Here is an 18,087-nt window from a genome sequence, read left to right as displayed (position 1 = left end):
AAAGTTGTCTCCTTGCTTTTAATGGCCTAAGGGCCCAGATGTTGTCATCCCTCCTAATGAAATTTAAAGACTAACATCTGCAGAAGAGCACTGATTTTGTTTCTTGAACAAAGCAAAGCAGTAAGTCAAAGATGTGCCGCATGCGGTTGTCAAAACGATGCTTAGGGATAGTGTATGAAAATTGCCTTTCCTCCAACAAAACTAAGACACAAAATCCATTTCCTTTCTTCTGGAAGAAGTCATTGCTCTAACACTTACACAGAGAGAAAAGGTAATGACAAATTCAAATTGCAAATCTCTGAGGAGAAGTAATTCCACACTGAATGCTGAGAGCAAACATTGCAGTAGCAACTTCTCTAAACCACTGTACAGAAGGTATCACTGGCACAAATGCCGTGCAAGCAACAGCTTTCCTCGAGAGGCTAAACTGTGCTTAGCTGGGATGGCAGGGAGCACGCTGCCAGGAAACCTCCCAGCACTGCAGGAGGAAGCAAGCTGCATACAAACACATCCCTCTGTAGGCAAACACCCAGCATGCAGCCTGGCCCAAGGAGCTCCAGAAACTTTGGGAGCTTGAGATGCAAACAATCAAGGTAACAACATCTTCTGGGTGGCTCTGGTACCCAACAATGAACTGAAGTCCTCCACAGCACTACGTACCATGTACCTACCTTGCACCACAGTCATCATTTAAACGTATCTGTAATTATCTTTCTGCCGAGGTATTAATCTTTTTCATTCTATTTACAAGCATATTGCTAAATTCATTGATGCCTGCAGACCACTATAGAAATCAATATTTAATAATTTGCAGCATAATGCATCCTTTTCATGGGCTCAGCTCCAAAGATCAGCTCCCCGCAACAGGCATTTAATCTGCAGTGCCCACAGACTGTAATTCATCCTGCATGCCACTACAAAAAGAATTTTTAATCAAAAATTGCTTTGTCTAAATATTCCAAAAATCATCCCATTGTTAGACACACACACCAAAATAACGAGCTTTCAGCAACGCATTCTGTTTCTTGGCTCAGAAATAAAATGCTGCTGATTCATCACCTATTCACACCTGACTGGAGATGAGAGACTTGCAATGGGCTCCAGACCACTGCCAGCATCTCTGAGGTGTGACCCGAGGCCCAACACAGAGCTGGAACATGCTTTGGAAGCTCAGTATGAAAGCTTATATGGGGAGTGGTATCAGGAGACTGATTCAGATATGGACTTGTTTAAAATGGATTTGGTTTTATTCAACTCAAATTTTGGACATTTTAGTACTACTTCTGATATACCTGAGAACTGCAGGAAAGCAGAAGAGAAGTTCCTTCTCAAGAATGCAAAGAAAAGGATAAGTACTCATGGCCAAGGCAGACACTTCACATTGCCAGAGGTAAACCATAAGTGAGACTAAGGCCCAAACACCAGATGAAATAAAAAACATGGGCTGTTGGGTTTAGGATGGTGCATGCTCCCTGAATTGCACATTACCAGGGCAAAGTTGTGGAAGCTCCTCACCAAAAAGCAGAGAAAATCCTTATATCCTACCTATCTTGGGCTGGTAGAAAATAACACCGTAGGTGGACACACTCAGTGCTCCAAGATTCAATTCCATGTTGTGATTTCTCCAAAAGCAAAGCTTCTTTAAAGCATTCCCATATATCCCTTGAAGGCTGAAGCTAAAATAAATGGACCAGAAAGTCACACTGCAGTACAGTGAAGTACAGGAGCTAAGGAGCAAAACCCAACAGACCAATAAGCAGCCTCTAGCCACAGGGCAAATAAAGATTGACTCAAGTCTGTTCACAGGCGGAGAAATACTGCTGAGGATTGAGACAGAGCAGGAGAAACACCACAGCCCAGCTAAATCACAACATGGATGGATGACAGGGCAGATGACAGCTTCTTCCACTGGCAGCTATGGACCCCAGAGAGTCCCTGACCACAACACTAACAGGGACAGAGCTTCAAAAGCAGGTACTTCTGCATAAACTCCCTGTTGCACTAAGAGCAAGCAGGACATGGATCTTCTAAAAATAATACTTAAAATTTAAAATAGAGCAACTTTATGTGGAGAATGTTAATTCCAGATGCTTGGAAGTGTACAAAAATTCCAAAAATACCTGACTTTTCCACTCACCAACACCAGTTGTATACCAGCACAGCCTGAACTTCAGTAGAGCTAGCTCAGTTTTACATTGCTGAGAGCAGGGAATCAAACCACTAGTTAAAAACTTAAGTGACAAAGATCATCATTATAAAACGTAATTGCTATTTGTGGAGGGATTTAGAAAACATCTGTTTAAAATGAAACTGAAAGAAAATGGGATTTAAAGCAAACAAAATGAGGCATTTGGCACATAAAGAATTGTACTACAGCTTTCCCATCAATAGGCAATGAGCTGGGCTGTGCTAACAATGACATTCATTTGCAGGGAGCAGGTCAATGAATGGACCACTTTGCATTTTTTCCCCGAGGATATGGCATATATTGAACACAGGGCAAAAATACCAGGAAAAAAATTGATTACAAGGCAAGTTTTACACTTTAGCAGCCAAGATCAAGACGGATGAGAATAGAAAAGGTGGGCATTTTCTTCCCCAAAAGTACTTTGATTTTGGGCATATAACTTTGCAAATGGTAGGAGCCAAATTTTCAGGCAGTACTAAGCACCCTTTGCTGAATGTAAGCTCAGTTGAAGCACAGTCAGTGGGTACCAAATAAATAAATAAATAAATAAAATCACGATTTACATTAAGAAATCCCAGCCAGATGATTTCACAGGACATGAAATCGCATTGCAGCGCTGCCTGGCAGCTTCATATTGTGCTGCTATCCAGTACCCCATGAATCTGATATCAAAGAAAGACCATTACTGAACTGATTTTATTTAGACTGTTTCTGTACATAGAACAAAGCATTATCCATATTCAGCTTTTCCTTTTTTTCCCCCTCCTGTATACTTGCCCATTTTCCTGTATTTTAATAGACCAGAAAAACACATGCTGGAATAGAAACAAGTCATTTCTCAAATACTTTTTAAACTCATTAAATTCAGAACTGAACATTACACTTCCAATAACCCCCTTTCTGCATTATGCTTCCACACCGGACGTTAGCACACCACATTCTGTCTTAGTTACTACTGCCAACTTCAGCACGGGAGATCCTTTAGGTTTTGCCCTCCCCACTTTATTATCCCATCCACCTTTACCACCATTTTATTCTACCTATTCACCGCGTCCTTCCTTGAGATCCTCATCCTGCATTTGGCAGCGAGTTGACAAAAACACTATAAAGCTGAAGAAATGCTTTTTATAAACCAGCTCGTATTGCCAAACACCCACTAAGCCAAGAGATTGGCTTTTTGCCTCCCCTTGAGCTTTCGTACTTTCTCCTCAAAAGAAAGAGCATGCAGCACAAGTTGAGCACCACTGATGCTATACCCTCCTGCTGGGTATCCATACAGGATCATCTATTCTCAGCCAGCAGGTCCCAATGACAAGGTTAGCCTCTCAAGCCGCCTATTCTCTCCCCACGTGCTCCCTGCAAGAATACAGATGATGGGCTTGAAGGAACAAGCTGATGGGCTTGAAGGAACAAGCTGATGGGCTTGAAGGAACAAGCTGATGGGCTTGAAGGAACAAGCTGATGGGCTTGAAGGAACAGCCTTCCTGGTGCTGACCTCCCCACAAGCATCTGCCACTGTGCCTACTTACCCATAAGGAACATGTGCTGAACCCAGGGCTCGACAAGCCAGGAAAGCAGGGTTCCCCCAGTCCTGCTGTAAGGGCACTGCCAAGGCCCCACCAGATGCATGTTGTGATGAGAACTGACCCGGAGAGCATCCACAGCAACAGAAACCCAGCCTCTAAACACTAAGAGAAGCATTCCATAAAATTTAACTCTCAACCAAAGACAGGAGAAGAAACTTAAAGAAGAATGGCTTTCTCCACTGCAGACCCAGCAGCACACAGAATTATGGCAGGATGTCCATGCTAGTTTAATAACGAACGAAAAAAATTATTCCATGTGTGTATTAGCATAAGCTTATGAATACAGTTTCTCCCAGCCTTCTCTGACAAGCCGTCACAGCTACCACGCACGCAGGTATTTTTCACACATTTTAATATATGCATTATTGACTGGAGAAACTACTAATTTAAAGTCTGCTCATCTCCCCTACATCAACTCATTTCTCTTGCTCCTCTCTTAATACAGTTCTCTATATTAAGTGACAAACTTGTTTAAGAAGAACCACAAATCTGAATCTGCTTGCAAAGCAGGAGTAACAGCTGATTCCATAACTTCTTCAGCTACTTGAACAAAACAAACCAATCAGATTTTAGTTCAGTTCAGCTTTCTAGTAACTGCCACTGCAGTATATGAACTGAAGTGCAATTTGTTTCTCTAATTAGCATTAGCATGCAGACTACCATAGCTCTAGTTTGCTTGGCTTTCCAGGTGGGTTAAGTGCCTTCTGATGCAGCGGTAGCTTAGACTGAATCAGTAGAAAACAAAGCAGCCATTTGGTATTAAGATGCCAGAGGGTCCCCAGCTGACCAGGCATTTACCTACCTGGGCCAAGAGGGGCTCATGACAATGAGAAATAGGGGCAGTATCAGGCATTTCTACAAAGTCCTCAGTACAGCCCTAAGGCTGAGCTATTCTGTATGCGGATGGGTACTGCCAGCTCAGTGCACAAGGTAACAGCCATGGATCATAAGGCCGTTGTCACAGCTCTGGGGCACTCCCAGATCAGCCCTCATAGTCCTTTTTGTGTCAGGAACTGGTAAATGCTTTCTCTTCTAGATGAAAACAACAGCAATGACTCCATAAGCATATTACAAAGATGCTCTGCTCTCTCTAGTGGCTACTGTTAGCTTGAAGGCACAATTCAAGAAACGAGTTACAAGTTTTAAAGTGCCTCACCTTAACATTTTGTTTCCTGAGATCTGATTTGTTCCTTCATGGCCCAGTATCTCAGTTAAGATCCTCTGGATTGGACCAATGAGACCCTCCAAAATCCATCACCAAAGAATGGCAGCAAGCAAGCAACTCTGAACCCGAAGCCTCCTCCAAGGACGCATAAGAGACACCGTGACAATGTAAGCAGTGCAAGTCACACCCTGCAATTCCTACTTTAGCACAGTGTTTCTGAGATGCTTTCCTCTCTTATGGCACAGGAGACTAAGATATTGCTGCTGCCCCGTCCCACAATTTATTGAGTCCGTGATGAACCACTGCATCATTTTTCAAGGACCAAAGAACTCTACGTGCTTGGTCAATAAAATATACTAAGTAATAACTCATCCAAAAAAATGGGGATGGCAACTCCAGAACTGCAGCTCTATTAACTTTTTTTTTTTTGTATGGATAAGTTTAGCAGAAGGCAATATTAGTGACAAATAGCAGCCTGGGGAAATTTTCAGATCAAGGTAATAATGCCATGAGGTAGAATGATTTGCTTTAGTGTTGCTGTATAATGCTTCCAGTTCTTCCAACGGGACACTAATTGTAGCCAGAGGCCACCTTGCTTAAAAAATATCTAAAGAAATATTTCAGCACTAAAACTGTCTGGAGTAATAAAAAAAACAAAGCATCCTCCCCAAGAAGGGGCACTGGGAAAGTGCAACTGGGTACAAAGCTCAACAACTGAATGATCCAAGCAGGAAACAAAGTCCCATGCTAGCATGCAGAACCACATCAGTAGGAACAGCTCTCTCACCCATACAAGGTGCTTAGGGCTCTGCCCAACAGATTGCTGGAGATGCTCAGAGCTTATCTGTTTTCTCCAGGATTCAGCTCCAGCGTTTGCCCCATCCTCATGGCAATTTTTCCCCTTCCATCTGGCCACAACTCTCACTTGTGCCTGCTGCCCCTTCTCCAGTCCCAGCACTTTTGAGAAGAGCCTGCTCCTACTTGCTCTGCATCTCTATTAGAAGTCAGACACCACAAACATCCTCTTGGTGCTTCTACAAAGCTGTGACTGCTGTGCCTAGCACAGCACTGTCCATAAACCTACCACTGGCACCCTCCACCTTGTCACGCCAGCTATTCATGAGACATTGAACAGTACTGGCCCTAAAGCACTAACAGCCAGACACCAATATGAGTGGCCCAAACTATTTCCCACCCCATCACCCCCTTATCCAGCCCATCTCTAACTGACAACTACATGAATGGAAGGATTTTCCCTTAGCAATACCCAGAGAAACACTCTCCGTCCCTGAAAGCTCTTTAATTACACATCTCTGTCTCCTTCTGGGATGGGATACTTCACAGTGCTTTGAAAGGGAACCACCAGCAGGATCTGACAAGGCTGCAGAGGTGGGAAGTACCTGTCCTAGAGCAGGCAGGACCGCACCAGCCAGAACAGCAGGCACCAAACGAGCAGACAGCCACCAACACTGCAGACAGCTGCAGGAAAGAGAAACAGAGAGGACTGGTTTGATCACACTCGTTCTTTGAGATTCAAAGCAGAGTTTATCTCCTGCAGGTTTCTCTCTTTCTACAGCATGAGAAGGAGTCACTCCATATGTTTCTAGCCTCTCCATCCTCCCTAAATTAACTCTCCCACTGGTATACATCCATCCTCTCTCCTATCAGCAGCCCCAAACTTCCACCTAGACCACCAGCTTCATCCTGACTCAGGATGCTCCTGGCCCACCTTCCAGACAGGAGATGGAAGCCAAGTCCCACTGCTTCTGGAGGGGGCAAAGCCCCCATCAGCAGCACAACAGAGGCAGCCTGAAAGGGGAGGAAACCACACGCAACATCCATATTTAAATTTTCTTTCCAAAATTTTCTTTCCCTTCTAAAATGGACTAAAATCTGCCTTAGAAATATCAATATATGTTATCTTACAAAAAAGGATTGCCTTTGCCTCCACAGTGCTCATCTGGCTAGAGCATCCTTCACTTTCTTAAAAAGGCTCAGGAACCCAACTACATGTAGATACTGTACAGAAGCAGCTTTGAAGCTACTTGTCATACGTGTAAAATTGGGAAAAATTACAGGTCAAGGGTTGCATCTGCTCTGACTCATTTTTGCAAATGAATACCTGATTTACTGTTTCCAGCAGGATATAGCAAACCATGTTTTATGTATTAAATGTCAGTAAATGAACTGAACACCAGTTGGCTATGGATTTTCGGGAGGAAAATAACACAGCAACCTACCCACCTCCTTCCGTAGAGTGAGTCATTAAAATAAGGCAAGAATAAAATTCTTTGTTCTTTCCATGCAGCATGAGGTGGGCAGCACATGCTGTTTCTGAGTTTCTTTGCTCTCTTAGCACTTATTCTTTCCTTGCAATGAAATATGAGAAGGAAAAAGAATACCTGAATCACCAAGAGGTTTTGATCGTATTTTAAATTATTTTCTCAGTAGTTGCTCTCCTAACTCAATGGGAAATACATGACAAGAACCAAGTCATCCCATTTGTAAGACACTATCCACTGCAGCTCCAGGAATTGCAAGGTGGGATTTGCACGTACGTAGCTGGAAGAAATAAGATACAACATTTTTTTCCAATTTCTATAACTTTCAAGAGATCAAAATTCAAGCCAACAGGGCTTTCTCGAAGAAAAGGAACAACAAACAAGCACTGTAGACTTTGAAGGTGATAGGGCAGTTTTCTCACACACAAGGACCACCGAGCAAGAGGTATCTAGAAAGTAAATCTTTCAACCAACATAAGCCATAGGGATTTAAAGCCAGTTCCTCCTCCATCCTGCAGCTTACACTGGTAAGTTGCATACTTCACCAGCAGAAAAAGTTGCACCTGAGGCCAGGGCAGGTGGTATGGGCTGGGGCAGGAAGCCGCACTGATGCTCTCCCAAGACCCCCCTGACCCAGCTCAGTGAATAGCAGCACAGAACTATATTTTGTTCAAGTCTGTAGGTGATCTTCCTATCAAATCCAACCTCATAGCCTCCATTCTTACTCAAACAACAACCACCACGAAAATAATTCGGTATAAGACCTGTTCTTCCCTGCAATGTTAATGTCAGCCTTGATGTTAGTTTTCATCAATCCGTCTTCCATGCATATAAAATGTCGTGAGTGGAACAATACCACAAAACATTAAGTAATTTAACATGAAAAGAAAGCACTGGCTCTGACTGACAGCACTATTCGGAGTGCAGGGCAGTATGCATGCTTTATGCTTTTAACACACAATGCACTGAAGGTAACTGCTGAGGTTGGAAATAAACATTCAAAACTAAAGTGTTAGAATTCAAGCTACCTAAACAATGTTAATTTGATGCTCCCTTGGATGTAACATCCAGCATTATGTGACCAAAATGCTTACCTCTCTCACTTGTCTTACTGAGGGCACAGAACAGCTGGTGATCACACCATCAGTTACTCCTTCTCCTTTCTTTAAATTGCATATTATTCTGTCTATTCTTCAGAGGGAAACCATGGATTTATTTACCATACATCACTCAAACCCCATTCTGAAGACAGAATTTCCTATCTTCCACATAAACAAGTTATCTTTCCTAATGACCCATGTGAGATGAAACGATAGCATTGCGGTCGCTTTACAAATGGAAAATGAAAGCAAAGAAATGAAAGTGAAATGCTTCCATTTCTTTTACTTACCTTGACTGAGACTTGTGAGACTCAATTTCCAGAGAATTCAGAAGTTATTACAAGGGCTTCAAGGCTACCTCTCCCCAGTGCACCTCCATACCTTGCAGAGGCACTGCAGGAAGTTTGATTGAGTTAGCTCCTGTGCCATCACCAGGGCACAGGGCCACAGCTGATGAACTTCAGCAAGAGAAGGAGGCAGTGGCCTCACACTGCATTAACACCATTCAGCTGACCCAAGGAACCGCTCTAACACTGCAGTGTGCTGCCAGGAGCCATTACACCACCGGGGTTGAGCCTGACATCTCTGCCAACAGCGTCAAAACTCCTAACGGGCTCTACAGCAAAGGCCTACTAAGTTCAGAGCAGCAACTCAGTATTTCCGTAACTCATAGCCTTGAGCATCCAATTGGGCACACAAACCATAGGAGATGGCTCATCACCCACCTGCTACGTAAAGTCTAGTTTAAGTCACTTGCCTCGTTGGAACCTGGGAACACAATGGCACAGAGGTACCGTGCCCTTCAGGACAAAGCTTCCCTCCTCTTCAGCAATTCCCCTGCTCCAACCACTTCTTCACCTTCAGCAACAACCTTCTTCTTGACAGCTATGACTCAGATACAAGGCACTTCCCTCTCTAAACGATGAAATATTTCTGCGACAAAATACTGCAAGAAACATACCTAATATACTACTAGTAGTGTTTCACTGCACCATCTTCCCTTCCTCTTTTTTTGTTAAAGACACTTTTGAACATCCCTCCTGCAACATCCGAGCTATCCATGGATTAGCTGAAGTACCACAACCTCCAGAATGACTAACGTGCTCCCCGGATCCATCTTCTCCGTGGTCTCAATGTTGGAATGGCTTCAGAAAAGCAAGCTGAAGACGGGAAGAGAAGAAAACCTGAATACTTAAAAGGGCAAAATTCTTGCTGGCTTTATTCAAAGTGCAGCGGCGACCATAATTATGCAAATTCCAAAAGCTTGTCATCACTGACCTTTTCAAAACACACGTGTCCATGAGTCTAACATACAATTCATTGGTGAACCCTGAAATTTATTAAAGGTCATCAGTCCTAGAACTATTCCTCATTACATCAGTAATGTAAGTAACAACTTAGTTGATGCATCCGGCAGTAATCACCAATGATAACAAATTTGCTTAAAAAACAGGTTAAAACGTTGATGCAATGGTTTAAAAAAAATCCCATACGTTGAAAAAGGTCTGTAAAAGGGAAAAAAAAAACCCACACACAAATATTCTCGCTGCAGAATATCAATCTATTTGTTCTGAAAACAGAATTCAGCAATGCCAGAGTTTAAAGACCCTGGTCACCTGAAGCCCTGTGAGCGAACCGCCGGGAGCCACTGCTGATTCCAACTGAGTTCATCCTGGCAGTGCATAGAGCAAGTCTAAATCTCACTGCACGCAGATCCTCTGGGGCTTGGCTGGCTCTTCCGTCCTATTGCTTCAAGAATTATGTCACAGACCTCTGTATTCCTTTGGGGAAGGTTGTTCTCTACCTTTCTGATCTCATTCACAGAAACACAGCTTCTCCCCCACACTGACTATTGGTTCATGCTAAAATCTTTCTGTGAAGAGCTCACAGAGAGCCTGGCACAACAATAAAACACCTCTGTGAAGGTTTCTGTAGAGCTCAGACTGCCAAGGAGAGTTTTCAGACAGAATATGTACAGGAAAAAGAAAAAGAAAAAAGCCCTCATGTGCAAAAATAATCACAAGCCACTATGCAATTACTCGTGAAGTTTATGTCATATTTTCTGTGTAGAGCTCACTTGAGAAAATTCGAGTATTTTTCCTTTCAAGAAATTGAAACACGATGACAAATAGGCGAGGGTGTCCTTAATTAGACCAGTAGTTAGAACATGAAATACAGACCTTGTTCGATGGCAGAACTATGGCTCTTCCCATGCTATGGAAGCAATGAACATTACAAACGAAAAAAAAAAAAAAAGCTGAGGGGCCAGATCAAGCAGAATTAGTTGCCAGAGCATTGCAGAAGATAATGAATCTACAATTTATGCCAATGAAAGTAGCTTGTCTTTGAAGCCCAAGGTCTTCCCCCCTCAAATAAAACAAATCGTTTTTTCTGGAATTTGCATGCAGTACAAGCCTGCATTTCCTGAATTAATTTCCTACCAGCAGCACCACAAACGACAGCACAGATCCTGCTCTTTCCTTTGGTAGCTCTGCTCTTTCAGAAGGATGAGTTGGTTCAGCCTCTTTTACAACAGATGGAGGGACATCATAAACTATCAGATGTTCCCAAGGCAAGGTTTTTGAAATTCAAACAAGGCATATATCCATCAGCCCTACCATACAAGACCGTAACGGGGCCGATTACAGCAAGCACTACATGCTAGCACAGGTCTGTGTCAAATCAGTGACGTGACACAGTATCAAGCTCAACAGCGGGGTTTTAACTGCTTATTTTCACCTAGCGCCTGCCTGCAGCACCTGTCATCACCAGAGCATTCCATGGAGTCCCAAACAAGCAGAACAAGGACACCAAATATAGCCTGGCACACAGAGCTGGAATTATCTTGCTGTAGTTATTCCATTTTCACCTGAGGCAGTCAGCAACTTGGGACCCATTTCTGGAGATAAAGCCATAGCACAGCCAATACTCAGTGACCTAGGAGATAACTCTCACTGCTCACCCGCTCACATGTTCCAGGAGGTGGTGCTGTTACTCGGGTGGAAGAAGGCTACAAACTTGCACGCAGGGTTTGAGCATCCCAAGCACGGCCAATCTCACCGCCCAGCATGCCTGCACAGATAAAATACTTCAGCAGACGAGGGAGATTTTCTGCAAAGAAGTGCACAATCCCAGATATGCACACACACAATGCAAACTGAAGACATCGTGCAAAGCAACTCGTAAATGCACACTCAATATTTATTTTTTTTTAAATCAATGCCTATCAGGTCCTAATCCTCCCAGCCCAAAAGTACCCGTTCTGAACAGAACAGAAACTCTTCATTGCTGTGCATGAATTCAAACCATGCATTATTACAGAGAACAAACCGCTGTGTCACCCATCTGCAACAGCCATCTGGGACAGATGCTCTGTCTGGAGATTTAAGGTCCATAGTCAACTTATCTTACAGCTTGATCGTTTCCCTTCTGAATGTCCCAGTAAGAAATTATGCAGTCCCATCTGACCAAAAGAAACCCTACGCACACACTGCATGTCAGCTTCCTTCCCAGATACATGGACAGCTCAGAAAGCAGATTAATGCTGTGCCAGTACCATCCTACCCCAGCCCACCCAATCTGCTGCTCAGAGAGCTAAAGCTCACCTATATTTTTTTTATGGATGTGGAATTGATCATCTGTAATGCAAGCAAAGTCAGACAGATTATTTGTTTGCTGGTCTTTTTTACTTCCTTCAGAGACCTCAGTTCCATAGGCCAAAGAAACTCCCCTTCAAACAGGTCAGTAATCAAGAAGTATAAATATTTTTCATTAGATTTTGAAACAAATCAGCTATTCACACCTCAGCTATACAGTTTTCTCTGCACATCAGTTGGGCAGACAGCCACATTATTTACTTGCCATCACAGACAGTAAATTGATCCACTGGCATCTAAGGGTCCTTTTTCACCCATTACTATTTCCAAGACCTCCCCAGCACAGCTTGCTTTGTACCCCGGACCCGAGTCCTGACTGCAGCTTTTAATCTTTGCTAATCACAAAATCAGTAAGGCTGAATTCCACACATAAAGCAGTATAAAAGAAGGAAGCAATGGAATAGACTCCTTTGTTTCAGAGTTCATTGATCTCTATATATGCTCACAGCTTGATGAGAAAGTTAATTTAATGACTCTGAAGGCCAACATACATTTTTCAGGCTCAAGGTAAAATATCAGAGCTGGTGACACTGCAGTGCAGAATTAAGGTAAACGGCCTTCATAAACAAGAGTGGGATTACATTATTCTCACTGGTATGAAAATTTCCCCCATCTGTCCCACGTCGTGTAGAGGTTAAGAGCCAGCAGGTGCGTACACACATCTCCTGGAAATGGAATGCCAGCTGAAATAACATCATCTCCCGTTCCCCAACACCTCTGGCAGTGCAGGAAGCGAGCAAGGCATGACCCGTGGCAGCACACACAGACATCATGGCCCAGCTGAGCTGCAGGGAGGTTGGGATTTCCATTACGCCTCACTAAGGAAAAACGTAATTAAAACTATTACACTTGGAGCACTTCCAGCTCTATGAATCTGACAAAAGCTTTTACGATGATAAAAGAATAATAATGTCCAGTAAAATTCCTGTACATAAAAAGCACACTAAAGAGTTTTATTGTCAGAAATCCAAGGGAAAGAGCACTTAAACAAGTGTATGTGCAGCTGCTATAGAAAAGAGGCAGTGCGACTCCTCCATTTCATAAACTGAAGTTTAACTTCCCAGCTCCGTATCCTGGCACACTTCCCCTGTCAGAAGAAACATCTCTTGTTTTATTGCAGGTCAGAGCAACTTATCTGAAGATATTATGGATGAAAACGTTCCCGTGGCTTCAATACAACCAGCCCGATGTCCTTTCTGTGATGGCTCATTTTGACACTTCGATCCGCTTTGCATTTCCACCCTTTGAAAGATGCCCAACACAAGAAGGAATTTACAATGCCATCCACCAACTATGGGTGCATCACAGTAAGAAATTCTCATGCTTGCTCTTTTTATCGATCCACGCAGCAGGATATTATTTGAGGTGACATTAACAGAAATGTCATATTACTCAAAGAGAAAAAGATAGTTCACAGTTTTTGGAAAAAAACATTTGGCAGAGCACTGCCATCTGTACCAATATTGGAAACCAAGCTATTAAATATGCATAATTCACTTAATCTTATGAATATATCTGAAAATTAGGCTTTTTACTATGTTTTCCAAAGAAGCATCTCTTTGCATACGAGTATTATACCCATCTGGAACACTGGCACTTGCAGTACCCTTGCCTTTTCAAGTCCGTGCCACCTTGTTATATGGGACTCATCATATATACAGAGCATCTGAGTTCTGGAAGCTGCTTATGGGAAATAGAGGTAAGAAGAGACAAAAACCATGAAGATTGCTCAAACAATCCAGCACTGGAGCTGGAACCTGTTTGGGATTACAGCTGCTAGAGAAATAGAAGCTGGAGATGGAGCCTGGCCATCCACAACTGATTTGAAGAAAACATCTGCTGTTACTCTGCATCTGTCCCTCAGTGATCAGTTTAAAAGGGGTATTTTTATTTAGTTGTTGCTTAAACCTGGGAAAGGTAGAATGAAACCTTACCAGATTAGAACTAAGGTTTAGAAGGTAGCTTTGTTACTTCTTGACTGCAGCACCGTGTTTGGAACAAACACAGATTCTTTCCATTTTACCCTGCGCCTCCACTGATTCGTGCACCTGAAGCAGCCATAGTGACTGTGACTCCAGTTATGATACCAACCTCTTGAATGGGATCATCTCCCACTTCCAGATTGATGGCTCTGACTCAGGAAAGTGAACAGCATGCAAGAAAGACTTCTGGAATGATTACTTAATAGTGCTGCCAAACCCAAATGGGCTTCATAGCAGTGTCATTATGCTATACTCTAAGAGAGTAGTGACGATTTCAGGATAAGGCTTTGCAAAAAAGTAGTTGCTAAGTCCTTCCATACAGTGTAGAAGCTTCTCATACCAGCTCACCAGACCTTGCTGGACTTTTGCTAAGCTCAAGAGACTGTAAAGTATGGGCTTCAGAGGACTGTTCTGCTATCTGTTCTGAGCTGCTGGACAAACCTTAGGAAAGGAACTGTGAAGCAGAAATGAGAAAGCAATCTCAAGCTGACCTAACCACCTGCTCTACAATAGTTTTCCAGGAAAATGTTCTAAGCAGCTGAACTTAATCAAGAGGCTGGATGCAAACCATTCATCCAAGGAATTCTCAGTAATGAAAGATTAACGTGCCCTTTACTTTAGCGGGTTTGAACATGAGACTATCTCCCATCTTTGGATTTACTTTCCAGAATTTCTTTCTGTGCAATATTTACAATGCCTGTTTCTACTCTTAAAAGTAGCAGCAGAAAGAATTTCTTCCTTGAGCAAACAGATTTGAACAGACTGCAGAAAGTTGCCAAATACTGATCTCGTGAGGGCCAAGCTTAAAATTTCAAGCTGATTTCAGTTACATACACGAAGAACTTCTATAAACTAATATGTAAAACAAATGTATTACATTGTATTAAAACAGGTGAATTGTACTACTTCAAACAGTAAATTGAAATGTCTGTGATAACGAAATATTTGAGAACAGCAAAAAAAATAGTGTAAACAGTACACTAGGAAAAATGAAGTTGCCTCAGGAGGTTCTGTCTGAACACAGAAATAAAAACTATTTTGCTGTGTGAGCACAGAGCCAGGTCACACAGAGTCATGGAATCTCCAACCCTGGAGGTACTCAAAAGTCACCTGGAGGTGGTCCTGGGCAGCTGGCTCTAGGTGACCCAGCTTAAACAGTGGGGTTGCACCGGGTGATCTCTCAAGGTCCCTTCCAACATAAACCATTTTCTGACTCTTAGATTCTAAAATCAGCCAGACAATAAGCCACGCTACCAACCAAAAAGGTTATCTGCTTGGACAGTTTCTGGCAGTAATGAATCCTAGCATCAGATCCGCTTTGGTTCTCCTGGAGAGAGGAGCCAGATCTCCTTGTATTACAACAGCCCGTTCATGCAAGGTCAGACACAGACACATCGCCCAGGTGCCCGCCAGCATGGTTACTGGCAGCAAGCAGCAGAAGTCAGCCTGCTGTTCCATATCAGACTTATTCTACAAGCCTTTTCTTCACTGGTAACTTTAGTCAGGTCTCTCCCCACTCCCTGTCTACCAGCTTCTACAAAACCCAGACCAATACATCTCCTATGCTTTTTCAAGTGAGAAAAAAATATTTAGTGGGTACAAGTTATAAAGGAGGATACAGACAGTTCTGCAATACGAGTCTTTATTTCTGTTAGAATTGGTTAAAAACATTATAAGAAATGCAGGCTTTTGCTGACCAATGTTGGGCTAAAGCACCCTAAGCATCTAAGGATTACAGAACAATCATTACCTGGTTGTAGTTTTCCGGATGTCTGACAAGATCTGTTTCAGTGACAGAAAAATGTCCAAGGGTCTGGTCCGTATGAGAGCCACTAGTGAACAAATGGATCTGGAATAGATTAAAGTAAAAGACATTTGTAATTGTAAAGACCAGATTATTAACAACACCCTTAGCTGCCATCCAACAGCTTGCATGGATGCAACAGTGATGTGAACCAGTGGTTACAAGCCCAGTGCCAATGGCAAGTACAGAAGTAACTACAACAACCAATACAACAGACTTTGTAGAAGAGTCTACAGGAACCCTTGGTCACACACCACAAAATGGGCCATCCAGTACTGTTACCACGAACACATGCTCTGCTGCCACCGCAGTAAAAGTGAACAATTACTCTCTTTTTCACATCTCAGTCTTTTTTCTTTACTCTGTACACACTCTTCTCTTGAGAGAAAAAAAAACATTTTCACAGGCAGTACAAGTCTTAACAGAGGTAAAGGATGCCCTCAGAATAACTGCCGATTTCTTCCTTTAAAGCAGAACACTGTACCAAGTTACAGCAAGTTTCTATACTGCTGCTATATATTCTTGGCTTTCTCTTACTGGGACCTTGCCCCAGCTGCACTGGTGATGGTATCATCAATTATTTGATGAAGAAGCTTCCCAACTTAGTCAAGGGAACAATAAAAAGCAATTCGTCCTATTCAGAGCTGATCCCTTTGTTACTGTAATAACTGCAGCTGCCAAACAAGATAGCAGCACACATTTGTCAGAGAATCGCTCATATTTCATTAATATTTCTGCCAGAAGACAGAGAATGTTTCCTGCTTTTTTTCCTTTATTCTAATATGAACTTTATCATACACTTGGGTATTGACAACTATTTTAAAGCTGACAGGCACTGGGCAATTATCAACCCTTCTCTGAAATTTAGGAATATTTTAGCATTCCTTTCCCCAAACTCACTCCCAGTGACAACCATCTGTCACATGTGCAAAGCTATGCAAGTTTAAAATAAAAAAGCACCTCCCCACACAACGTCCTTCCTTTCTGCTCACCATGGCTCTCCCGGCTGCCTTCCCATGTAACCACAGCAGCAAAACCTTTGGGCCACAGCATCAGGGCTGAATTTCAAGCCCTCTTCAAAGGTATGCTGCAGCCACGCTACCGGCTGAAGCTCAAAACAAATACTGCAAAGCTGTAGCAACAGAGGAATAAAGTGTTCCTCTGAGACCAGAATAGATGGATGCTGGCACAATCCGGTATGTGTATTTTTACAAGCTGTTATTGAAAAATCACGTTCTGACTAAAGATGAAGCAAGGCTAAAGGGAGAAAGAGTACCAAGATAAAATTACAGGTGAACGGTGAGAGGCAGAGGACACGTGTAGCTGTTGCTGTATGGAACCAAACAGACAAAGAGGAAGCAGGTCTGACTGAACCTTGTTCAGCCTCCTCTGCCTGAGAGTACAGGCACAGCCTTCACAACTTGGGAAGCATCCAGGACCAACTCCTAAAAGCCCTTGAGTTCAGCCAACCTGCAAAAAGATAAGCTGGTCAATTCCTCTGACAGGGTGAGAAGGGGACTTGATCATAGCTTACATGCATTTGCATTGAAGAGATCTGTTGAGATCTAAAGGCAGAGTCACATTAGGAAAACAAAGCTTTTCAAATACTAAAAAAAGCCCTCAAAACTACCAATGTAGTCATTACAGCAGATTCCTCATGCCAAGACAGAGACACATCCAACAACCGCAGTTCAGCTCACTCATAAATTACTGATAATGAAGTCATCATCCAGCATCAGTCTTTGCCCTCTGCTGTTCAGAACATCAAGATTTTCTCCGCATCCCCTCACCCCACCACAGGATGCATAGATACCACCAATCTAACCCACTATAACACAATCTATTTTATATTACTGATCTTCAAGGTGGCACAAGAATCCACTCCTTTCATAGCAGGTACTTCACAGGCCTGCTTTGCATTCACTACTCCTGCTGTTACAATTTCCAAGCACATTAGGAACCATTACTGCCATTTTGCCACAATCTGATAATACCATTTATATTAAAGTCTTCTTCTGTCCATAATTCCATTGAATATCATTTTATTCCTACTAAAATATGCCCGCAGTCCACAATCAGATGCTCAACAAAATTCACCTCTGAATTCAGACTAACCCTCTCCTATTTCATTTGTAATTTCTGTCCTGGTCTTTAGTGGAGGGAAGACAGCTGAAAATACCCACAGGAAATCCATCAGTTTTGCAGAAACTCTGCTATTTCTTTTTACATGCTGATTGTGGCATAATAGCATTTAACAGACCTGAGGAATAAAAAAGCCAATTTTAAACTGTTTTCCTGAAATGATGCAAGGCTTCTCATTCACT

At 42.7% G+C, this 18,087-nt stretch overlaps 1 protein-coding gene across 15 annotated transcripts in view; it reads right to left on the bottom strand.

Moving 5' to 3' along the window:
* Positions 1-15,895, bottom strand: part of TEDC1 (tubulin epsilon and delta complex 1) — a 39,101-nt gene extending 23,206 nt beyond the window's left edge. For 2 of the 15 annotated variants that reach the window (XM_031554799.1, XM_019618551.1), the window contains exons 1-3: positions 15,710-15,895; positions 7,184-7,308; positions 6,340-6,418 (exon numbers count right to left, since the gene is read on the bottom strand). In XM_031554799.1, coding sequence (XP_031410659.1) covers positions 6,340-6,418; positions 7,184-7,308; positions 15,710-15,880 — 375 coding nt within the window. In that variant the 5' untranslated portion in view covers positions 15,881-15,895. The other 13 variants (XM_031554810.1, XM_031554806.1, XM_031554807.1 and 10 more) reach the window with 13 other exon arrangements.
* Positions 15,896-18,087: the final 2,192 nt, after the last annotated feature.

The sequence above is a fragment of the Meleagris gallopavo genome, chromosome 10 (assembly GCF_000146605.3).
Source record: "Meleagris gallopavo isolate NT-WF06-2002-E0010 breed Aviagen turkey brand Nicholas breeding stock chromosome 10, Turkey_5.1, whole genome shotgun sequence".
Lineage (NCBI taxonomy): Eukaryota > Metazoa > Chordata > Aves > Galliformes > Phasianidae > Meleagris > Meleagris gallopavo.
The sequence above is the reverse complement of the archived record's forward strand: the minus strand, read 5'-3'. Positions and strand labels throughout refer to the sequence as shown.